This window comes from Eucalyptus grandis, chromosome 5, assembly GCF_016545825.1.
Source record: "Eucalyptus grandis isolate ANBG69807.140 chromosome 5, ASM1654582v1, whole genome shotgun sequence".
Lineage (NCBI taxonomy): Eukaryota > Viridiplantae > Streptophyta > Magnoliopsida > Myrtales > Myrtaceae > Eucalyptus > Eucalyptus grandis.
This window is the reverse complement of record NC_052616.1, coordinates 59281081-59298042: the sequence shown is the minus strand read 5'-3', so window position 1 is coordinate 59298042 and position 16962 is coordinate 59281081. Positions and strand designations below refer to the sequence as shown.

General features: G+C 41.3%; 2 protein-coding genes across 2 annotated transcripts; both read left to right on the top strand.

Moving 5' to 3' along the window:
- The first annotated feature begins 11852 nt into the window (after nucleotides 1-11852).
- On the top strand, nucleotides 11853-16540 carry LOC104429861 (G-type lectin S-receptor-like serine/threonine-protein kinase At1g61490). Its single transcript, XM_039313099.1, has 8 exons — nucleotides 11853-11969; nucleotides 12077-13305; nucleotides 13380-13481; nucleotides 13668-13885; nucleotides 13960-14170; nucleotides 14261-14498; nucleotides 15732-15819; nucleotides 15915-16540. Exons 2-8 carry the CDS (start codon nucleotides 13017-13019, stop codon nucleotides 16215-16217), a joined length of 1449 nt encoding a protein of 482 aa, XP_039169033.1. The 5' UTR covers nucleotides 11853-11969; nucleotides 12077-13016; the 3' UTR covers nucleotides 16218-16540.
- LOC120294090 (G-type lectin S-receptor-like serine/threonine-protein kinase At1g61390) lies at nucleotides 11998-12959 on the top strand. The gene is made up of 2 exons (XM_039313997.1): nucleotides 11998-12822; nucleotides 12942-12959. The coding sequence occupies exons 1-2, from the start codon at nucleotides 11998-12000 to the stop codon at nucleotides 12957-12959; spliced, it is 843 nt and encodes a 280-aa protein (XP_039169931.1).
- Nucleotides 16541-16962: the final 422 nt, after the last annotated feature.

The window sequence follows — 16962 nt, the reverse complement described above, 5'->3', positions numbered from 1 at the left end:
CTCCCCTTTTCCCCTTCTCCTTTTTTTCTTTCCCTTTCTGTCATGCTTGCGCTTGGCCCTTTTAAATGGAGCTGAGGCCGTCCACTTTTCTTGTTCTCCTCTCCATCTTCTTCGGTTCGTCTCGAATTGTAAGGATTGCCAGTGAAGTCGCTACTTCGGTTCATGTGCGTGTCAAGGTAATGGCGTTCAGGAACATCTGAAGTTCTTCAATCCACGGATTCCTCCATATGTAGTTTCTCAAGATTTGCCACGTAAAGTTTGTATGATGGTAGAAGTTATTTTAGTTACTTTGTCAATTGTTCAATTTTGCTCGAGTTCAAGCATGCATGCAGGTGTGGCAAACAAACAGGAAAGCGTACATACATGGACACGAGATTAAAAGATTATCAAGTTTTTTCGTTCAAAGATATTTCCTTGTTTTTAGGATTCTCGATAGCATTTCAATATAAAATGACTTTGATGCTGTTTTCGTTAATTCGAACTGGCATTTTGACGTTGGCCGGCGGTTGTACTCCGAGCTAATGCTTGAAAGTGAACCGGTTCACGAGAGTGAGGGCATTGTTTTTTTTTTTTTTGGTAAAAAAAAAGACACGTATTGTTCCTTGGTAACCATTAGTTGCAAGCTCCAGCTCCGTGGACTCGCTCACACCGCAAACCGTCTCATCATCAGCAGCTGATAGTGAATTCTTTGCGCCGGTCCCGTTTTGGAAATAAAAAATCCAAACAAGGTAATTTTCTTGAACTAAATTTCATCTTGATACTATTGCCTAAATTGAAATATCGATGTCAATAGTGATTTCATCGAGACTTTAGGCATTATCCAATAGGATATTATTGGCAAAAAAAAAACTTTAATTGCCAATTTGATCAAGAAGATTTCCGATTATTTTTTTAATTATGTTGATTTTGATGATATTTTGACTTTAAATCATCAAAATTATTAATTTGATCCGTGAGACTTTGGATCAATTTTTAATTATTTTGATTTTTCTTGACTGTTGTGATGTTTAGGGTTAGAATAATTGTTAATTTAATTCATGAGACAATGGATTATTTTTTCAATTGTTTTAATCATTTATTTGATGAATATTGAGTATAATGCTTATATTTGGAAATTGCTTGTTTTGAAAAAATCCAAAAAAAATTCAAATTGTGTATCAAAGTTTCCTAAAAAAATCAACTCGCACTAGTAATCCTCTTCCCCCGATGATTCTCTCAAATCGAATCTTTTCCTTACAGATCACGTGAATCGACGTGCCAAAATCGAGCTCGGAGGAGGCGAGGCTTTTCACAAGGGGAGAGCCCATCGATCGCCCGATTCACTCGCACGTGGTGAGGGTCCGTTCCCGCACCAACAGGAGGAACCGCCAGCCTCCGCAGCGCTTCATCAGGCCGAGATATTGGACTTGATCGCCGGAGCAGGTGCAGGTGCAGGTGCGTGTCGTCCCTTTATAGACAGCCATCTCTTCATGGCGTGGACCCTCGGCCTCTTTCGCGAGCATCGCCCGAGCCTCTGCCGTATAGATCGGGGTTCCCGACGGACGAGGTGGAGAGGCGGTACCTCGGCAGTGGAGATATGTCGGGTTGCTAGGGTCTTGCCGTTCTACCTTTTGCATTGCTAATGTGGCCAACCGTGAGGTTGCTATCTCGGGATCCGATCTCTCGATCGCCACAGCATCTTGCCCCGATGCTGAGATACCCCATGGATTGGGTCTCTCTGTTTATGGATTTGGGTATGACGAATGCAATGTTGAGGTCGTGTTGTTGAGGGTGGTTCAGACCTTGCGAAGGCCAATTGTATCTGAAGTTAGCATCTATAAGTCAGAAGCTAACGTGTGGAGGCGGCTCCAAGGGATGCCATACTTTCTGGTTGAGCCGGGCAGAATGGGGGTTTACCTGCGCGGCCGTCTGCACTGGATAATGAGACGTGAGTGGGTGCGAAATTCGGCAAAAGTGTTGGTGGCTTTTGATATTCGTACTGAGAGTTTTGTGGAGGTGGACCAGCCTAATGTTATAGACAATAGGCTTCGCATGGATTTGGCCGTCCTGGAAGAGCATCTTTGCCTTACCGTTTATCGTGAGGGGTTGTCGAAGTGTGGATTATGAGAGAATATGGATTGAACCGACCATGGGATCTGTTGTTCTCGCTACGTAACCACTGGTGGAGTTTCCGACCTGTCCGGCCATTGGCTTACTCCCAGGATGGTGGTCAAGTTTTGGTGGAAGTGGGCAGTGAAACTACGACTCTTGGTTGTTACAATTTATGTACCAAAGACGTCGAGCAGTTACATCATATAAACGGCATGCCAAGGACCTTTGTAGCAGCAACAACTTTTTCGTGGTATTAGGGAACTGCCAAGATATGGGGTAAGTATTTCATGAAAAGAAGCTAGTTCTTTCGCGTTTCGTAGACAGGCCTTTAATTAATAACCTGGTTAGATGTGAAGCGAAATAAACTTTTTTCCACGGCATAAATATACTGCATGAGGATAGCTCTTTTTTGAGGAAGAAGATCTGTTCAATTGATGCGAGTAATGGTGGGATCCTCTCTTTTTGTGGACTAGATAACTTTTGGGAATTCAAGGAGAGCTACTAAAGTCGTTTTGTGATCTAATTAATTTGAAAATATGGACAAAGAATAGAGGAGATGATTGAGAAATAAGGGGAGCTAATGTGGGAATTGGGAACTTGGAATTGAAGATTACGTGCCAAATCATGTTTCACAAACAAAATAGTCGTGTACTCCTTTATTTTTATCTGTATTTTTGCTGATGAAAGAAAGGGTAAGGTTGTTTGAAAGGAGAATCCATGCTATAGGAGAGGAGTCTATGCGTAATGCATGTGAGTAGAACACATTCACTAAGATTTCTGTGGAAACAATAGGTTAGAGAACATCTATTTAAGAGCTAAAACGGACAAAAAAAAAAAGGGAACGTTTTCATTGCTCTAATTTGTAGGGTACCAATGAGTTGGATCGAAGTTCCCTTCATCGCAATTACTGCTTTATTCAACATGTTAGCTTTGAGACCACGAAAATTAAGGGAAAGAGACGTGTTAGTTTATTCGGGTTACGTTCCATCGACCGTACCGTTATGGCTGCTAATGATAGATTTAATTGTCGGTCTGCTTAGTCTATTAGCGGGGGACTAATACCTGCCATTAGTTATCATTGTTATATAGAATCTGCAACATAATGTCTCTGGTAAATATTTTGGTGACTTGGCTTACTCGCACCTCTCATTTTCACTCTTGTTGTTGATCTTTTAGTTAACTAGAAACTGCCTTCCTCTTGTCCAGGTACGACAACCTTCCAGACTATTTCTAGCTACTCTCTGAGCTAATGGAATCGTGTAAGTGGTTTTGCGGAACAAACTTCATCGAGCATGATATTTTGTAAACAGGACTTTGATTAGGAAAATACAGCTCCATTTGGGCTGTCTATCTTATTGAGGAGGGAGGCGGACAGTTATTGTACCTAATTAGTGAAATTTTTGCATTGGATAGTGTTTTCCTTCTCTTGATGAACCATCTTATGATGGCACATGATGTCTTGTCCCATTGGTATGACATGCAATGGAGGAATGAAACGGGAGCGAAAGTTTTAGATATCTAGTGTGAAGTAGATCTTGAAGGATTCTATTGGCGAGTTTCCCTGACATTTGCACTTTATAACTTGACATATATGAGGTGCTTTATGAAGTTTATTTGGATACTGTTGTGTTTGTTTGATGTCGATGATGCATCGTTCGTGATAACTTTTAGACATAAATTGCTATAAAAAATGAGAACCTTTTCTATTTACTAATTATTTCAAGTAAGCGATCATTTTTTCCAAATCGTTCATCTTTTGCAAAGTAAACAAAACCTTAAAGTCTTGCTTCTTTCCTTTGATTTTGCCTTGTAACATCATCACAGGAACATTCAAAGTGCTTCAATTTGAATTCCTCCTTATGTAGTTTCTTAGAATTGCCATGTAAAGTTTGTATGATGGTAGACACTAGTTACAAGTTACTTGGTCAACTGCTCAATTTGCTCAGAGTTCGAGTACATATTCAGGTGTGGTAAGAAACCAGGAAAGCGTTTATACATGGACTTGAGATTGGATGATCACCAAGATATTTGTTTGAACTTGTTATTTGAATTCTCGACAGCATTTCAATATGGAAAGGCTTCGATACTGTTCTCTAATCCAAACTAGCATTTCAATGCTGACCAGCGGTTGTGTAGTCTGACCAAAATGACTAGCTATGCTTGGAAGTGAACCAGTTCACGGAAACAAAGGCATTGCTAGTCACTCAAGCATCCTCATTCACCCTTTGCCTTATCACCAACTTTATGTTTTCATCCATAATACGACCTCAAGCTATCACATTGAATGAGCCGATTTATGAAGCCGTCCATTCTACAACGGTAACAATTTAAGGAGAAAAATGACTAAAAATCCGGGTCAGGTGAAGTAGAGGTAGCTAAATTTGTATTTTATATAAACGAGCCAATTTGAATTGGATCATTTTCAATCCTATCTAATTTCGATGCTATCCACTCATTTGACAGGTGTACCAATTGGCTACAAGCCCAATTGCTTCAATTTGCCACCGTTAATAGCTAGTCAATCCTCCTAAATGGCATAAGCTTATAACATTATTGCTTCCGATCAGTTTGAAACTTTCATCGTGTGAGAATTTTTTTTTCCATCCCAATTAATGATATCTTACGCGTGTTAGATTGTCCTTTTTGTTAGTAAAACTATTTCCAAAAAAACAACTTGTAAGTGCTTCTGCGTGGCCAAGGCTTGCCATGATTGCTAATTAGTTTTCCCCATGTGCCCTGTGTATTGGTCAGAGAAGGAAATGCAATAGGAAAAATGAGCCAAGAGGACGTGCCATAATTTTTGTACTACACTCATTTTAAACGTCAAAAAATTTCAAACAGTCATTAAGTGCCTTTAAAAGATGCCGTTGAAGTCCTTTCTTGCCCCCTTTAAGGATTCAAGACTAAAGTAGGTTGCAATTCAAAACCTAACCCCTGTTTCCACGTGCAAATCAAAATCAATGCTTCATCTCGAACGCCACGCCCCTCCTCCTTTGGCCACCACCACCATCATCATTTGAACTCTCTCTCTCTCCCCCTAACTGCTCGGTGCCCATAATTCCTCCTCCCTTCATTTTGAAAGCCACGTCGCATTATTTATTCTAAAACAATGGCACGTGATATTTTCGGCAACACAGGTGGCCAATATAACTTGAATGATCGATTTTTAGAAGTTGTGGCATTTAAATGATCGCCTGGAAAGTTACGGCGACAAGATGAGCATCGACACTGTTAGTGTCCTCCAAAGAATTGAGGACCCAAAAGCTAGTTGCTTTTTAGTAGTGGCATAAGTGGCTTAGCTTTTGACGATCTTTTGAAGGACAGGAGTCTCAATGGGAAAGGTTTGGCCAAAATATTAATGGATTTATCCGAACTGCATATTTTTACCTTTCCAAGCAGTAGAGAAGTAAAATTTTCGTTCCATGAAAACGAACGGCCAAAATTGCTGTCAGCAGAACGCAAAGAGGAACAAATTAGCACAAGAAAACCTACTGTCAGACAAGCCTGCTGACAAGAACCAAACAACTTGAAATTCAAGCTATGCAATGGCAAGATTCCCTGAAGATGGCATAATAGGTCTATACTTGAACCGATAGCTACTCTTGTTCTGGACTTCCAACCAGCTAACCTGCCATTGACATCATTATCAAAGCGTTTACGAAAAATCGATGCTCTAGAACTCTACAAGGGTGTGATGCCCCCACAGGAAGAATGTGACATTTGGAATCTGCAACATTCTCCCCAAGAATACTTCAATGTCCTCAATCAAATTACAGTTTACTGCAGTAGTGGCAAGGGTTGGGCCTACAAGCGTCCTCCAAATGGATGGATTGTAAGTTCCTCTTGAAAGATTTTTGTTAATAATGATTGTCACAATTTGATGTAGAGTGTATGAGCAGAGCCTCTAAAATTGACACTTTCATGGAATCCAACGGCAATCGCGATCTGTGCAAGGAAAGGGTCCATTCATGCCAGTAGCATATGCATGTAGACTTTTATTGAGGGAGAATTACCAAAAAAGTCCTAAACCTATTGCAATTATGCCAATTCAGTCCTAAACTTTTTTTTTTGGCCAATTTAGTCCTAAACCTTTTACAATTGTGCCAATTCAGTCCATCCGGCCAAAATTGGCGGCCGACGTGGACACCGGTCGTCCGGTGAACGGCGACGTGGAATTTTTATTTTATTTCGATTTTTTAATTTTTTCGATTTTTAAATTTTTTTCGAATTTTTGAATTCTTTTTGTTTCCATCATCTTCTTCGCCTCTGGCCGGCCGGAGGCGAGGGCCGGCGAGGGCTGGCGAGACCGCGAGGGCGAGGCCCCGCCCCGGATCCGCGGCGACGGCCTCGGCCGCCAACCTCGCCGGCCAGGGAGGGCGAGGCCCGCCGGAGATCTCGGATCGGCCGGAGGAGGAGTTCTGGGCAAGGGAGTTCCGGATCTACGAAGAGGGGCCGGAGAGAGGAAGAGAAACCGAGAGAAGGGGGCGGATCCGAGCAAGAAGGAGGCGCCGTCAACGTTGCCCGAACCCCCGACGCCGTCGCTGCACCGGATCTCCGTCGCGTCGGTCGCCCGCCAAAGCATCTGCTCGGCGTAGCCCAGCGCTGTCTCGGAGACAAATCCTGGTCTTGTCGCCATTTGCAGTGGCGCGCCATCTCGCCGACCAGCAACGCCGTTGTGCCGTACCCTCGCTACGAACAGGTGACAAGCTGCCGCCCGACGCGTCGTCGCCGTTGTCTTCCCCCGAAACCCTATCGGCCGCCACGTCTCGGTCACGATTGGCCGAGCATACTCCGCGCTTGCACCAACCGCGCCGCTTGACCCGTCGCCGTCCGCTACGTCGCCGCCGCTCCGTCACTTCAAACGAGAGAGAGAGAGAGGGATAGTCACCCGAAGATTCACCGGTTGAGGAGGTTGCCTCGCCGCTCTCGGAACCGTTCTCTCTCTCCGCCTCAATCCGTGCCTTGCGATTGCGCCTCCGGAGTGCGGCGAGCTCGCGGCTTCCCGATCGGCGCCGCATTGTGGACGGCGGGCGAGGCCCTACCGGATCTGGCGGGGCCTCGCCCTCGCCGGTGGCCGGCGGGCGACCTCGCCGTGAGAGGCGAAGAAGATGATGAAAAAAATAAAAGAATTAAAAAATTCGAAAAATATTTAAAAATTCGAAAAAAAATTTAAAAAATTCGAAAAAATAATTAAAAAATTCCATGTCAGCATTCACCGGACGACCGACGTCCACATCAACGCCGGCCGGCCAATTTTGGCCGGATGGACTTAATTAGCACAATTGTAAAAGGTTTAGGACTAAATTGGCAAAAAAAAAAAAAGTTTAGGACTGAATTGGCACAATTGCAATAGGTTTAGGACTTTTTTGGTAATTCTCCCCTTTTATTGATCAGAGTCATAAAATGAAAATAAGTTGCTCCAATGTTCGTCTTCCAAGAGGAAAAAGTGATGTTGTAAGAGTTGTGGAGAGAAGCATGGGTAATCGTGGGTGCGATCCTGGCTCTAGCAGTTGAAGAATCTCTGTCGATTCTAATCTCTTCTATAAGACATCATTTGGTATTTTGTCACTCACACATTGAATAGAGTTGCTGGTCAACGGAAGATACCTACATCCGGTTTGAAAGTGTCTGCTGGGAGTAGCCATCATGGTGAGTTATACTAGGAAGTTTGCTTTTGATAAGGTTGAATACTAATGTACCGCACCTGAAAGTTGCTGCCGTCATTTTGTATGATAGTGCCTAGAATACTATTAGACCTTAGCATTTATCATGGCTCGGCCACGTTCGATCTAGTTCAATACAAATGCATGTGAAGCATTGTTCCATAACAAGCTTTGCTACACTGTCCATAGCCAATGGGTTGAACACACGCTGATTGCATTGTCGTGGCAAGTTGTTGATCAATGGGAGAGCTATTTTCTGAAAAATTGGAAGTCAGTTGTTCTCCGGTGAAAGAGTTCCCTTATGACCTCAACTTTTGGAGGGTCTTTCTTTTGCTGCCGGGTCAACCACAAAGCTTGTTTTCCAAGTGATGCTTCCGAGCCATCTCTCGCTTGAGCGAACAGTATATCACTTATTATTAGAGTTTCACCTGGACAGATTGAAGATCGAAGTAGAATACTTCTACACTTTTTTCATCATTTTTGTTCATCATTCTATTGGCAAGTTGAATTAGCATTCTAATCCCGAACCCGTCAACTACCTGTGGACTGCTCGGCTACTCTTGTGGCGAGAGTAGGTTGCCAAATGCCAATCAGGGGACGGATTAGGAACGGCTCCTTCAAGGGCCTTCCTCGGACATTGAATAGTCAACTCAAAACTGGTATAGATAAGAGGAATCCAAGTGCTTAATTAAAACAAAGCATTGCGATGGTTCCTATGGATGCTCACGGAATGTGATTTCTACCCAATGCTTTGAATGTTAAAGTGAAGAAATTCAACCAAGCACGGTTAAACAAAGGAAGTAACTATGACTCTCTTAAGATAGCCAAATGCCTTGTCTTCTAATTAGTGATGCGCATGGATGGACTAACGAGATTCCCACTGTCTCTGTCTACTATTCAGTGAAATCATAGCCAAGGGAATGAGCTTGGCAAAATCAACGAGGAAAAAAGACCCTGTTGAGCTTGACTCTAGTCCGACTTTGTGAAATGACTTGAGAGTTGTAGGGGGAGCTACAAACGATAAAAGTGAAATACCACTACTTTTAACATTATTTTACTTATTCCATAAATGGAGGTGGGGCAATGCCCCTTCTTTTAGATCTAAGGTCCGCGCACATGGACTGATCTGAGTAAAAGACATTATCAGGTGGGGAGTTTGGCTAGGGCAGCACATCTGTTAAAAAATATCGTAGGTGTCCTAATATAAGCTCAACAAGAACAGAAATCTCGTGTATAACAAAATGGTAAAAGTTTGTTTGATTCTTATTTTCAGTACGAATACAAACCGTAAAAGCATGGCCAATCGATCTTTTAGATCTTCAGAATTTGAAGCTAGAGGAGTCAAAAAAGTTACCACAAGGATAACTAGCTTGTGGTGGCCAAATGTTCATAGTGATGTTGCTTTTTGATCCTTCGATGTCGACTCTTCCTATCATTGTGAAGTAGAATTCACCAAGTGTCGAATTATTCACCCACCAATAAGTAACGTGAGCTGAGTTTAGACTATCGTGAAACAAGCTAGTTTTATCCAACTGATGATTGTGTCACAATTAATGAGCCATTCATAGTTTCAAAACCTGAATTTGTTCATACTTATACATGCATAGCTTAATCTTTGAAACAAGTATATGATTACTAGCAGAATCAACCAGGTAGCCTTCCTTCACAACGTTCGCCGGGCATGATCGATTGCAAAGCTTAAGGGCTTTACTTGGTCAAAGATAAGGCAAGAGCGTCATTCCGGTGAACCAATAAATGCTTAACAATTTAGGAACAAGGGCCAATGACCCCATACCCATGAAGAGGTTCCGCATCCAAGAGAACAAGTAGGCATTCGTGGTCCATCTGAACAATCGAATGAGATCATGTTCATGGAACAGGAACCCTACTGTCTAGTCCAACCAAGCATCCTAAAGGATGCTGTGATGGAAGGGACAGCCAAAGGCACACATGTTCATCACAATAGGCATGCAACATAGGAACCCACGCTTTTTGCATATAACGTTAGCTCATGGAGCAACAACTGATCGAAAATGAGAGAAGAGTTCGATGCACCAACATAGAGCCTGCCAACACACACATTCTTATTGTCTTTCACATGCCATTGCATACACTAGAAATAAACCAAGCCAACTCATCCATAGCTCCTCAAGCATGAGAACCGAGGACCACATGGACTCATCGAATGAGGTCACATCTGCACCACTAGACGCTAGAACACCAATATCTTGTTCGGATCATGGCTTGATAGCGCGTGGCTCATTCATTCATGCCCGAAGCATGGTCTCATCTTACTAAAAGCCATAGATTCATCAATTCCCAAGTGACTCGGTCACCGATTCATCCTTTATGGCCGCTTGGCTTGAACACAACCCATGCACTTAGCCATGATGCCTGCATGAGGGGAGCCATTTCAGTTAAGGGCAAAGCACATTGAAGTGAAGTATCATCATATTCGTTAATTGATAGATGATGAGATATTGTCATTGAAGAAGACCTTTGGTGCAAGAAATCCAGTACATATGTTAACCAAGGCTATCACCGCTAAGAGATTGAGGTTGTGCATTGCCACAGCTGGCCTCCTTGGTTAGTAATGAGGAGACTACCGCACTAAGACATTTTTTGTTATAAAGACAAGTGAAGATATAAAAGACTATTGCCAGTTTAAAGATCACCCTCCAGATGGGAGATTGATGGAGTTGTGGGGTTCGATAGAGGAAAATAATATAAAAATAGAAGGGTTTTTCATTGTTAATAGCATACATGTAATTTATTTGTTATAGTAGAGAAAAATTATTGTTGCTAATGGCATATATGTAATTTTCATCATAACTTCGTATGCTTTAACTCCTACAAAATGGGACAATATCTTTTATAGTTGTAACTTGTAACTCCGAAAACCGCGAGCTCATGTGCTTTATTTTCTGATTTTGATTGGGCTTTCCATGTAAAATTTCGCTTGCCTTGTTCTCCAATTTCTTCTCATCAACGTTTCATGTTCCTAACATAAAGGTCCTGCATAATCAGCATAAGAGAATCATTGGAGAGACTCCTTTAGCATCTGCGTAAAAAGAGGAAAAATACTCTGTAACAATGCGATGTTTAATTCTGATAAGCTGAAATGGATCAAGGTTTGGAAGATTTGTCCACAATCCTAAACAGGTTCTTCTCAGAGATGATTGTCTTATCTTTTTGGCTGGACAGTATACGGGCCGTGGATTGGCGAGTAAGCGGGTCGGGCCTAACGGATCCTAGGTATAAAAAAAAAAAAGAATTAATGTTTTTAATATAAATTCATTCCGGGCTCTTTTTAATTATTTATCTTTTTTATGAATTTGAATCAAATTAATTTGATTAAAATAATCATAAAATGATAATTTATCATGTATATATAATATATAACATATCTGAACCTGTCGAAATTCTCTATTTTTGGAAAAATGACATATTGACGTGTCGTGTCGCGTGTTGGTGTCGATGTTATTTAGTTCATGATTATTCTCCTTTTTGTTTTGTCAAATATTGTGTGGCCCAACTCGACAAAGTTGAATAAAACATGCACGTTCTTCCTGTTTTCTTTGTCTCCTACATATGCAAAAAAATAAATGTAAAATGAAATCCATGGGCAATTTCTTCTTTTTACAATTGTGGTTGAACATAAATGCAATCATGAGTGGCTAGACTGAAGGAGAAGTCCCACATAATCACAAGGTCGGCCAATCTAATTTATTTAAACTAAATATTATTCAACAACTCAAACTCGAGATATATTTTAACATGTTATATTGCCAGCCATCACCCTATTCTTGTATACAACAGGAAGAATGGATGCATTCAAGTTCGGCAGATGAAGTCAGTGTCCTAAATCCTGAATGTCTCGATATCCTGTCATTTACACGGAAAAGGAAAAAGAAGCCACAACAGTAAGATCTAAATATTACCTATGAAAACGCGTCAACTTTGGAGAAGTGGAGAAGAAAAAGCCCAACCTTAGCGGGTCATGCAGGCTGTACTGTCAAAAATGATTGCTGTTGGGAGCTATAGGTCCCACTCAAACCATTTTGCTATTGCCAAACGAAACTCTTCTGGTCATTAAATACCACTATCCCAAAGGAATATTGGCATTTTGTGAGTGCGCTTACACAGAGGATCTAAGCACTGTAAGCTTGGTTCACAGTAATCCCATTTTTATCCCTTTCGATCTGCCTGTAACAGGTGAAATTTCCCAGGGCAATTTTCACAAATGGTTCTTGAATTTGTTCATCATTGTTCTTATGATTGTGTATTTGTGTATTCTTTGCTCGTCTGCTCGCTGTTTCAAGCACTTCAAAGCAGCACAATTTACAATATAACTGCATCAAGGCCACTCATTCAGAACCAAACCCTTGTCTCTCCTTGTAAAATCTTCGAGCTCGGGTTCTTCGGGCCTAATGGATCAGAAAAGCAGTACGTAGGAATATGGTACAAGAACACGACTTTCTCCAAAGTTGTCTGGGTGGCCAACAGGGACAAGCCACTTGGACACAAAGATCAATCTGCAAGTTTGATAATTGGCGGAGATGGAAATCTGAAGCTTCTAGATGGGCGAAAAAATGCTGTCTGGTCTACAAATGTCATGGCGAAGTCTAATTATTCTGCAGCAGTGCTTTTAGACTTTGGAAACCTTGTTCTTCAAGACGGGAATGCAAATAAAATGTGGGAAAGCTTCGATGAGCCAACCGACACTCTCCTGCCAAACATGAAGATCGGAGTAAATGTGAAAACAGGAAAGAAAAAATACTTGATTTCCTGGAAAGGTGAAGATGACCCATCGCCCGGAAGCTTTGTCCTTGGAGTGACATCAGAGACACCACCTCAGCTTTTCGCTTGGAATGGATCAAGTCCATACTGGAGAAGCGGACAGTGGGATAAATCCAAGTTTAATGGAATACCGAACATGAGCAACAAATACCTGAGCGGCCATCAGCTTGTGCAAAATATCAACCAGGGAACGACATATTATTTCCGCAATTATTACAACAACTCCTTTGGATATGTTTTCATCTCATCGGAAGGATCTATAGAGTCTGTTCGTTGGGGGGATGGATGGTCAACAAACTGGGAAGCATCACGAACTAACCGCTGTGAAATTTATGGAACATGTGGTCCTTTCGGAGTTTGCAACACGTTTAGTTCACCTATATGCAGCTGCTTAAAAGGGTTTAAACCCAGGTCAGATGAAGAGTGGAACAGAGGAAACTGGACTGGAGGTGCGTTAGGAAAATGGAATTGAATTGTCAGAAATACGCACATGCAGCAGCTATGACGACTGTGGAAAAAGATGTGTTCTGGCCAATGAAACATATGAAATTGCCTGATTCTGCTGATTATTTGTCAAACATAGCTGATGCAGAAGGATGTCGAAGTTGGTGCCTAGGAAACTGCTCGTGCTTGGCCTTTTCTTATGTGGAGACTGTAGGATGTATGGCTTGGTGTAAAAACCTCATAGATACTCAGCAATTCTCCAGAGAAGGCAAAGATCTATTTCTTCGACTTGTGGATGTGGATAAAGGTTGGAAAGGTTGAATTAATTTGCATTTAATCTTGCACTGCCTGTGGTTCTTATAATGTATTTTCCCAGTTCAGGTGTACCTCCGAAGACAAAACTCATCATCAGCCTAAGTACTATTTCTGGCATCGTGTTATTCGGAGCTGGCATTTCAGTGTGTGGTCTTTTCAAGTGGAGAGGTAATAAAAGATGTGCACTTCATGGCTGTGTAAGTGAGATTTCATGTTAACCAAGACATAAGAATATTGTATCATTTGTAAAGCAATGGCTTCAGAAGCTTGGCAATCACTACAATAGAAACACTGTTGCTTCTCATGTTCTCACGCTTATTATCAGTCGTTTTTGTTTTGTTTGTAAAATTGCAGGGAAATTTAGGAAAATGACAATCCCAAGGGTCCTTAATTCAAAGGCCACAGCCAACAGATCAGAGGAATTGCTGAGGGAAACTGCATGGAAAGGGAAAATGAAGCAAGGTGATGCGTCGGAATTAATGGTTTATGATTTGGACAGCATACTTCTTGCAACGAACAACTTCGACGTGAAGAACAAACTTGGGCAGGGAGGGTTTGGCCTTGTTTATAAGGTAAAGAAAAAGCCTTCGCCGAGGGAAATACGGAGATTATCCAAGATCTGATTGTTATGTTCGTTTGAAAACAGGGAAAGCTGAACGATGGTAAGGACATAGCTGTGAAAAGACTTTTGAGCAGCTCAGGCCAAGGCGTTGCAGAGTTCAAGAATGAGATCCTTCTGATATCCAAACTTCAACACCGAAATCTGGTGAGACTTGTTGGTTACTGCACTGAAGGAGAAGAAAAGATACTAGTGTATGAGTACTTGCCGAACAAGAGCTTGGACGCCTTTCTTTTCGGTTTGTCTCACTCTCTGAGGAACTTATTTCTGCTTTCAACAAAATACCGCAGTGAAACTAGATATTGTTTCTGTTTACCACCTTGTTTAGATTCAAAAGAGAAGGCAAAACTCAGCTGGGGCATCCGCTTCCACATTATCCAAGGCATTGCAAGAGGGCTGCTCTACCTCCACCGTGATTCTTGCCTTGGGGTCATACATCGAGATTTGAAAGTGAGCAACATTCTCTTGGACGAAAAAATGAATCCCAAGATTTCAGATTTTGGGCTAGCGAGGATGTTTGAAGGCACTCAAGTTTTCCTAAATACTCACAAAGTTGTGGGGACACTGTAAGCATTCTATCATCGGTCTTAAGAGTACTTACTCATGAGGCAATTTGTCACCTAGACAGCAGATTAGCAGTTTAATGTGCTCACCTTTCCCTTCATGCATGTTCCAACTATTGTCCTTTAATATGACCTAGAAAATTCTTCCATTTACATCCAATGGTTCCAATAAGCCAATTATGAGGTGGCTAGTACTATGACCTTGAGGGGATGAATGTGTGATTATGCACAATTAAAGCGGAATTTAAAACAATGAAGTTCAATATTGTGAAAGAACAACATTTGATGAAAACTACGAAGGGATTAGAACTATTGTGTGTAATAAAATATCAATAAAAATGAAAGAGAGGTTAAGGGCCAGAATATATTGCACATGACAGTTATAGTGGCAACAGTTATAGTAGTTTGGCTTATAGTAAGCTAACATCCACTCTCTCATTCCGAATTTCCGATAGCCTATTGGTTGGATTTCATTAGAGAATTAATTAGAGATTATAGAGTTTGAGTACTCTCCAGAATGTGTGATCGTATCTTCTAATCTCACATAGTCACTCTAAACGACAGCCTCTCAAAGATTACAATTTCAACTCAAAGAGACAAGTATGAAAATGTCGAGGTTCTCTTTGAACTTTAGAATTATAGACTTCAAATCTTGTTTTCTTTTAGCACCATGATCTCCTTTTATACTCTTCAATTTCCAAGCTGACCGTTGGACTGAGGATCATTCATCCAATCCTCCCGTTGGACCTAAATGATATGAGAAGATCTGATTGCTACTTGGATCACAAGATTAGAATCTTCTTATAATTCCATTGCCCATACAACAAACGTTGGGTTTCCATAAGTAGAGTTCGTCGTTAGGTAAGAGCGCCTCAAAATGATTCTCATATGAATCAGGAATCCTTAATGTTTTGTCAATCTTCAAAACATATTGGGAATTTTTCTCAACAAGTTTGTTCATAGTAATTATTAACCAGTTCTGTAACGCAAATGCTAAAAGGTATTAGAAAGGCAGTACTAGTCGATTTGGTTTCTGACCTCTCATGCCATCGTCCTTGAGTCTGATTTTTTGTTTGAGCTGTATTTCGTGAACCTTCCATTTGTATGAGTTTTTATACCTTTATTATGATGATGGCATCCTAGTATGAGAACATAACATGTCCAAGTCATACAGGGTTACATGTCTCCCGAATATGCCATGGGTGGGATATTTTCTGAAAAATCTGATGTTTATAGCTTTGGCGTACTGATATTGGAGCTTATCAGCAGCAAGAAGAACACAAGTTTAGATTACCATGGAGAGCATCTCAATCTCCTGACCTATGTAAGCGTCAGATCTAACTTCAAACTAATATCTCCATTCAGGTTTCAATCATCGGTAATCCCTGGGACAATCTAAAAATCAACCGGTTGTTACAGGTATGGCACTTGTGGCGTGAAGGCAGAGGATTGGACATAATGGATGAAGCCATTGGTGACGCATTTTTGCCTTCAGAAGTGATGAGATGCATTCAATTAGGGCTTCTCTGTGTGCAGGGACATGCCACAGATAGACCCGACATGTCAGCTGTGGTTCTAATGCTAAGTGGGCAGTCTGATCTTCCACAGCCAAAGCAACCAGCATTTACATTTCAACGCTCAACGACTCATGAAGTCCAATCAGAAGAAGAATACATTCGGTCCAGGAATACCATCACCATTACTATGGCTGAAGGAAGATAAAACTCTAATATGCATTGTCTCTGAATAATTCATCTTTCCAGGAATTCAGTGTTGATCAAATTATCTGCTTGAATAAATAATCCGTTGTTGCACTAATGCGTTGATCTATGATGTAAACATAGAGACAGTGAGGGGCTCCCAGTTGCCATCGCTCTATTAGAAGAGTTTTATGTGTGCACGAAGGCACAAAAATTCAGAATGTCTGTATGCATCGAGATAATCTCAATATGCATATGAATACTTTGAGTGTTCTTCACTGTGGAATTGGTATGTGACTGCGCATTCATTTTGGTTATCAAAATTGATACCATTCTGATGTCAAAGCATATTCTTGATTTGCTCTGAGAAGTCGATGTCATTTTGAGTGTCCTGTCCAATTGATGATACTCCCTCCTTGCAGTTCCAGTAACTTTTCCATCAAGTTTTGATTAAGAAGTGGAAAAAGAAAAGGAGAGCAGGAAAGTCTTCCTATGGACCTTTTTGTCTTGGAGATGGTCAATAGCCAAATTATGTGATCCAGGATCATTGTCACACACCCACTATCCTATATAAAAATAAGCCTTCTTTGAGCGAAAAGAGAAAGGGAGTTTTAGGAAAATGACAATCCCAAGACTGCTTAAGTCATTGGCGACAGCCCACAAATCAGAGGAACTGCTAACAGAATTTGCATGGAAAGAGCGAATGAAGCAAGGTGACACATCTGAATTGCTGGTGTATGATTTTGACAATGTGAAAAACAAACTTG

Coding starts and splice junctions, on each gene's coding strand:
- LOC104429861 (XM_039313099.1), top strand. CDS start 13,017: ATGGAATTGAATTGTCAGAAATACGCACATGCAGCAGCTATGACGACT. Junction 13,886..13,959: donor GGTTTGGCCTTGTTTATAAG/GTAAAGAAAAAG, acceptor GTTTGAAAACAG/GGAAAGCTGAACGATGGTAA. Junction 15,820..15,914: donor ATCTCAATCTCCTGACCTAT/GTAAGCGTCAGA, acceptor CGGTTGTTACAG/GTATGGCACTTGTGGCGTGA.
- LOC120294090 (XM_039313997.1), top strand. CDS start 11,998: ATGGTTCTTGAATTTGTTCATCATTGTTCTTATGATTGTGTATTTGTG.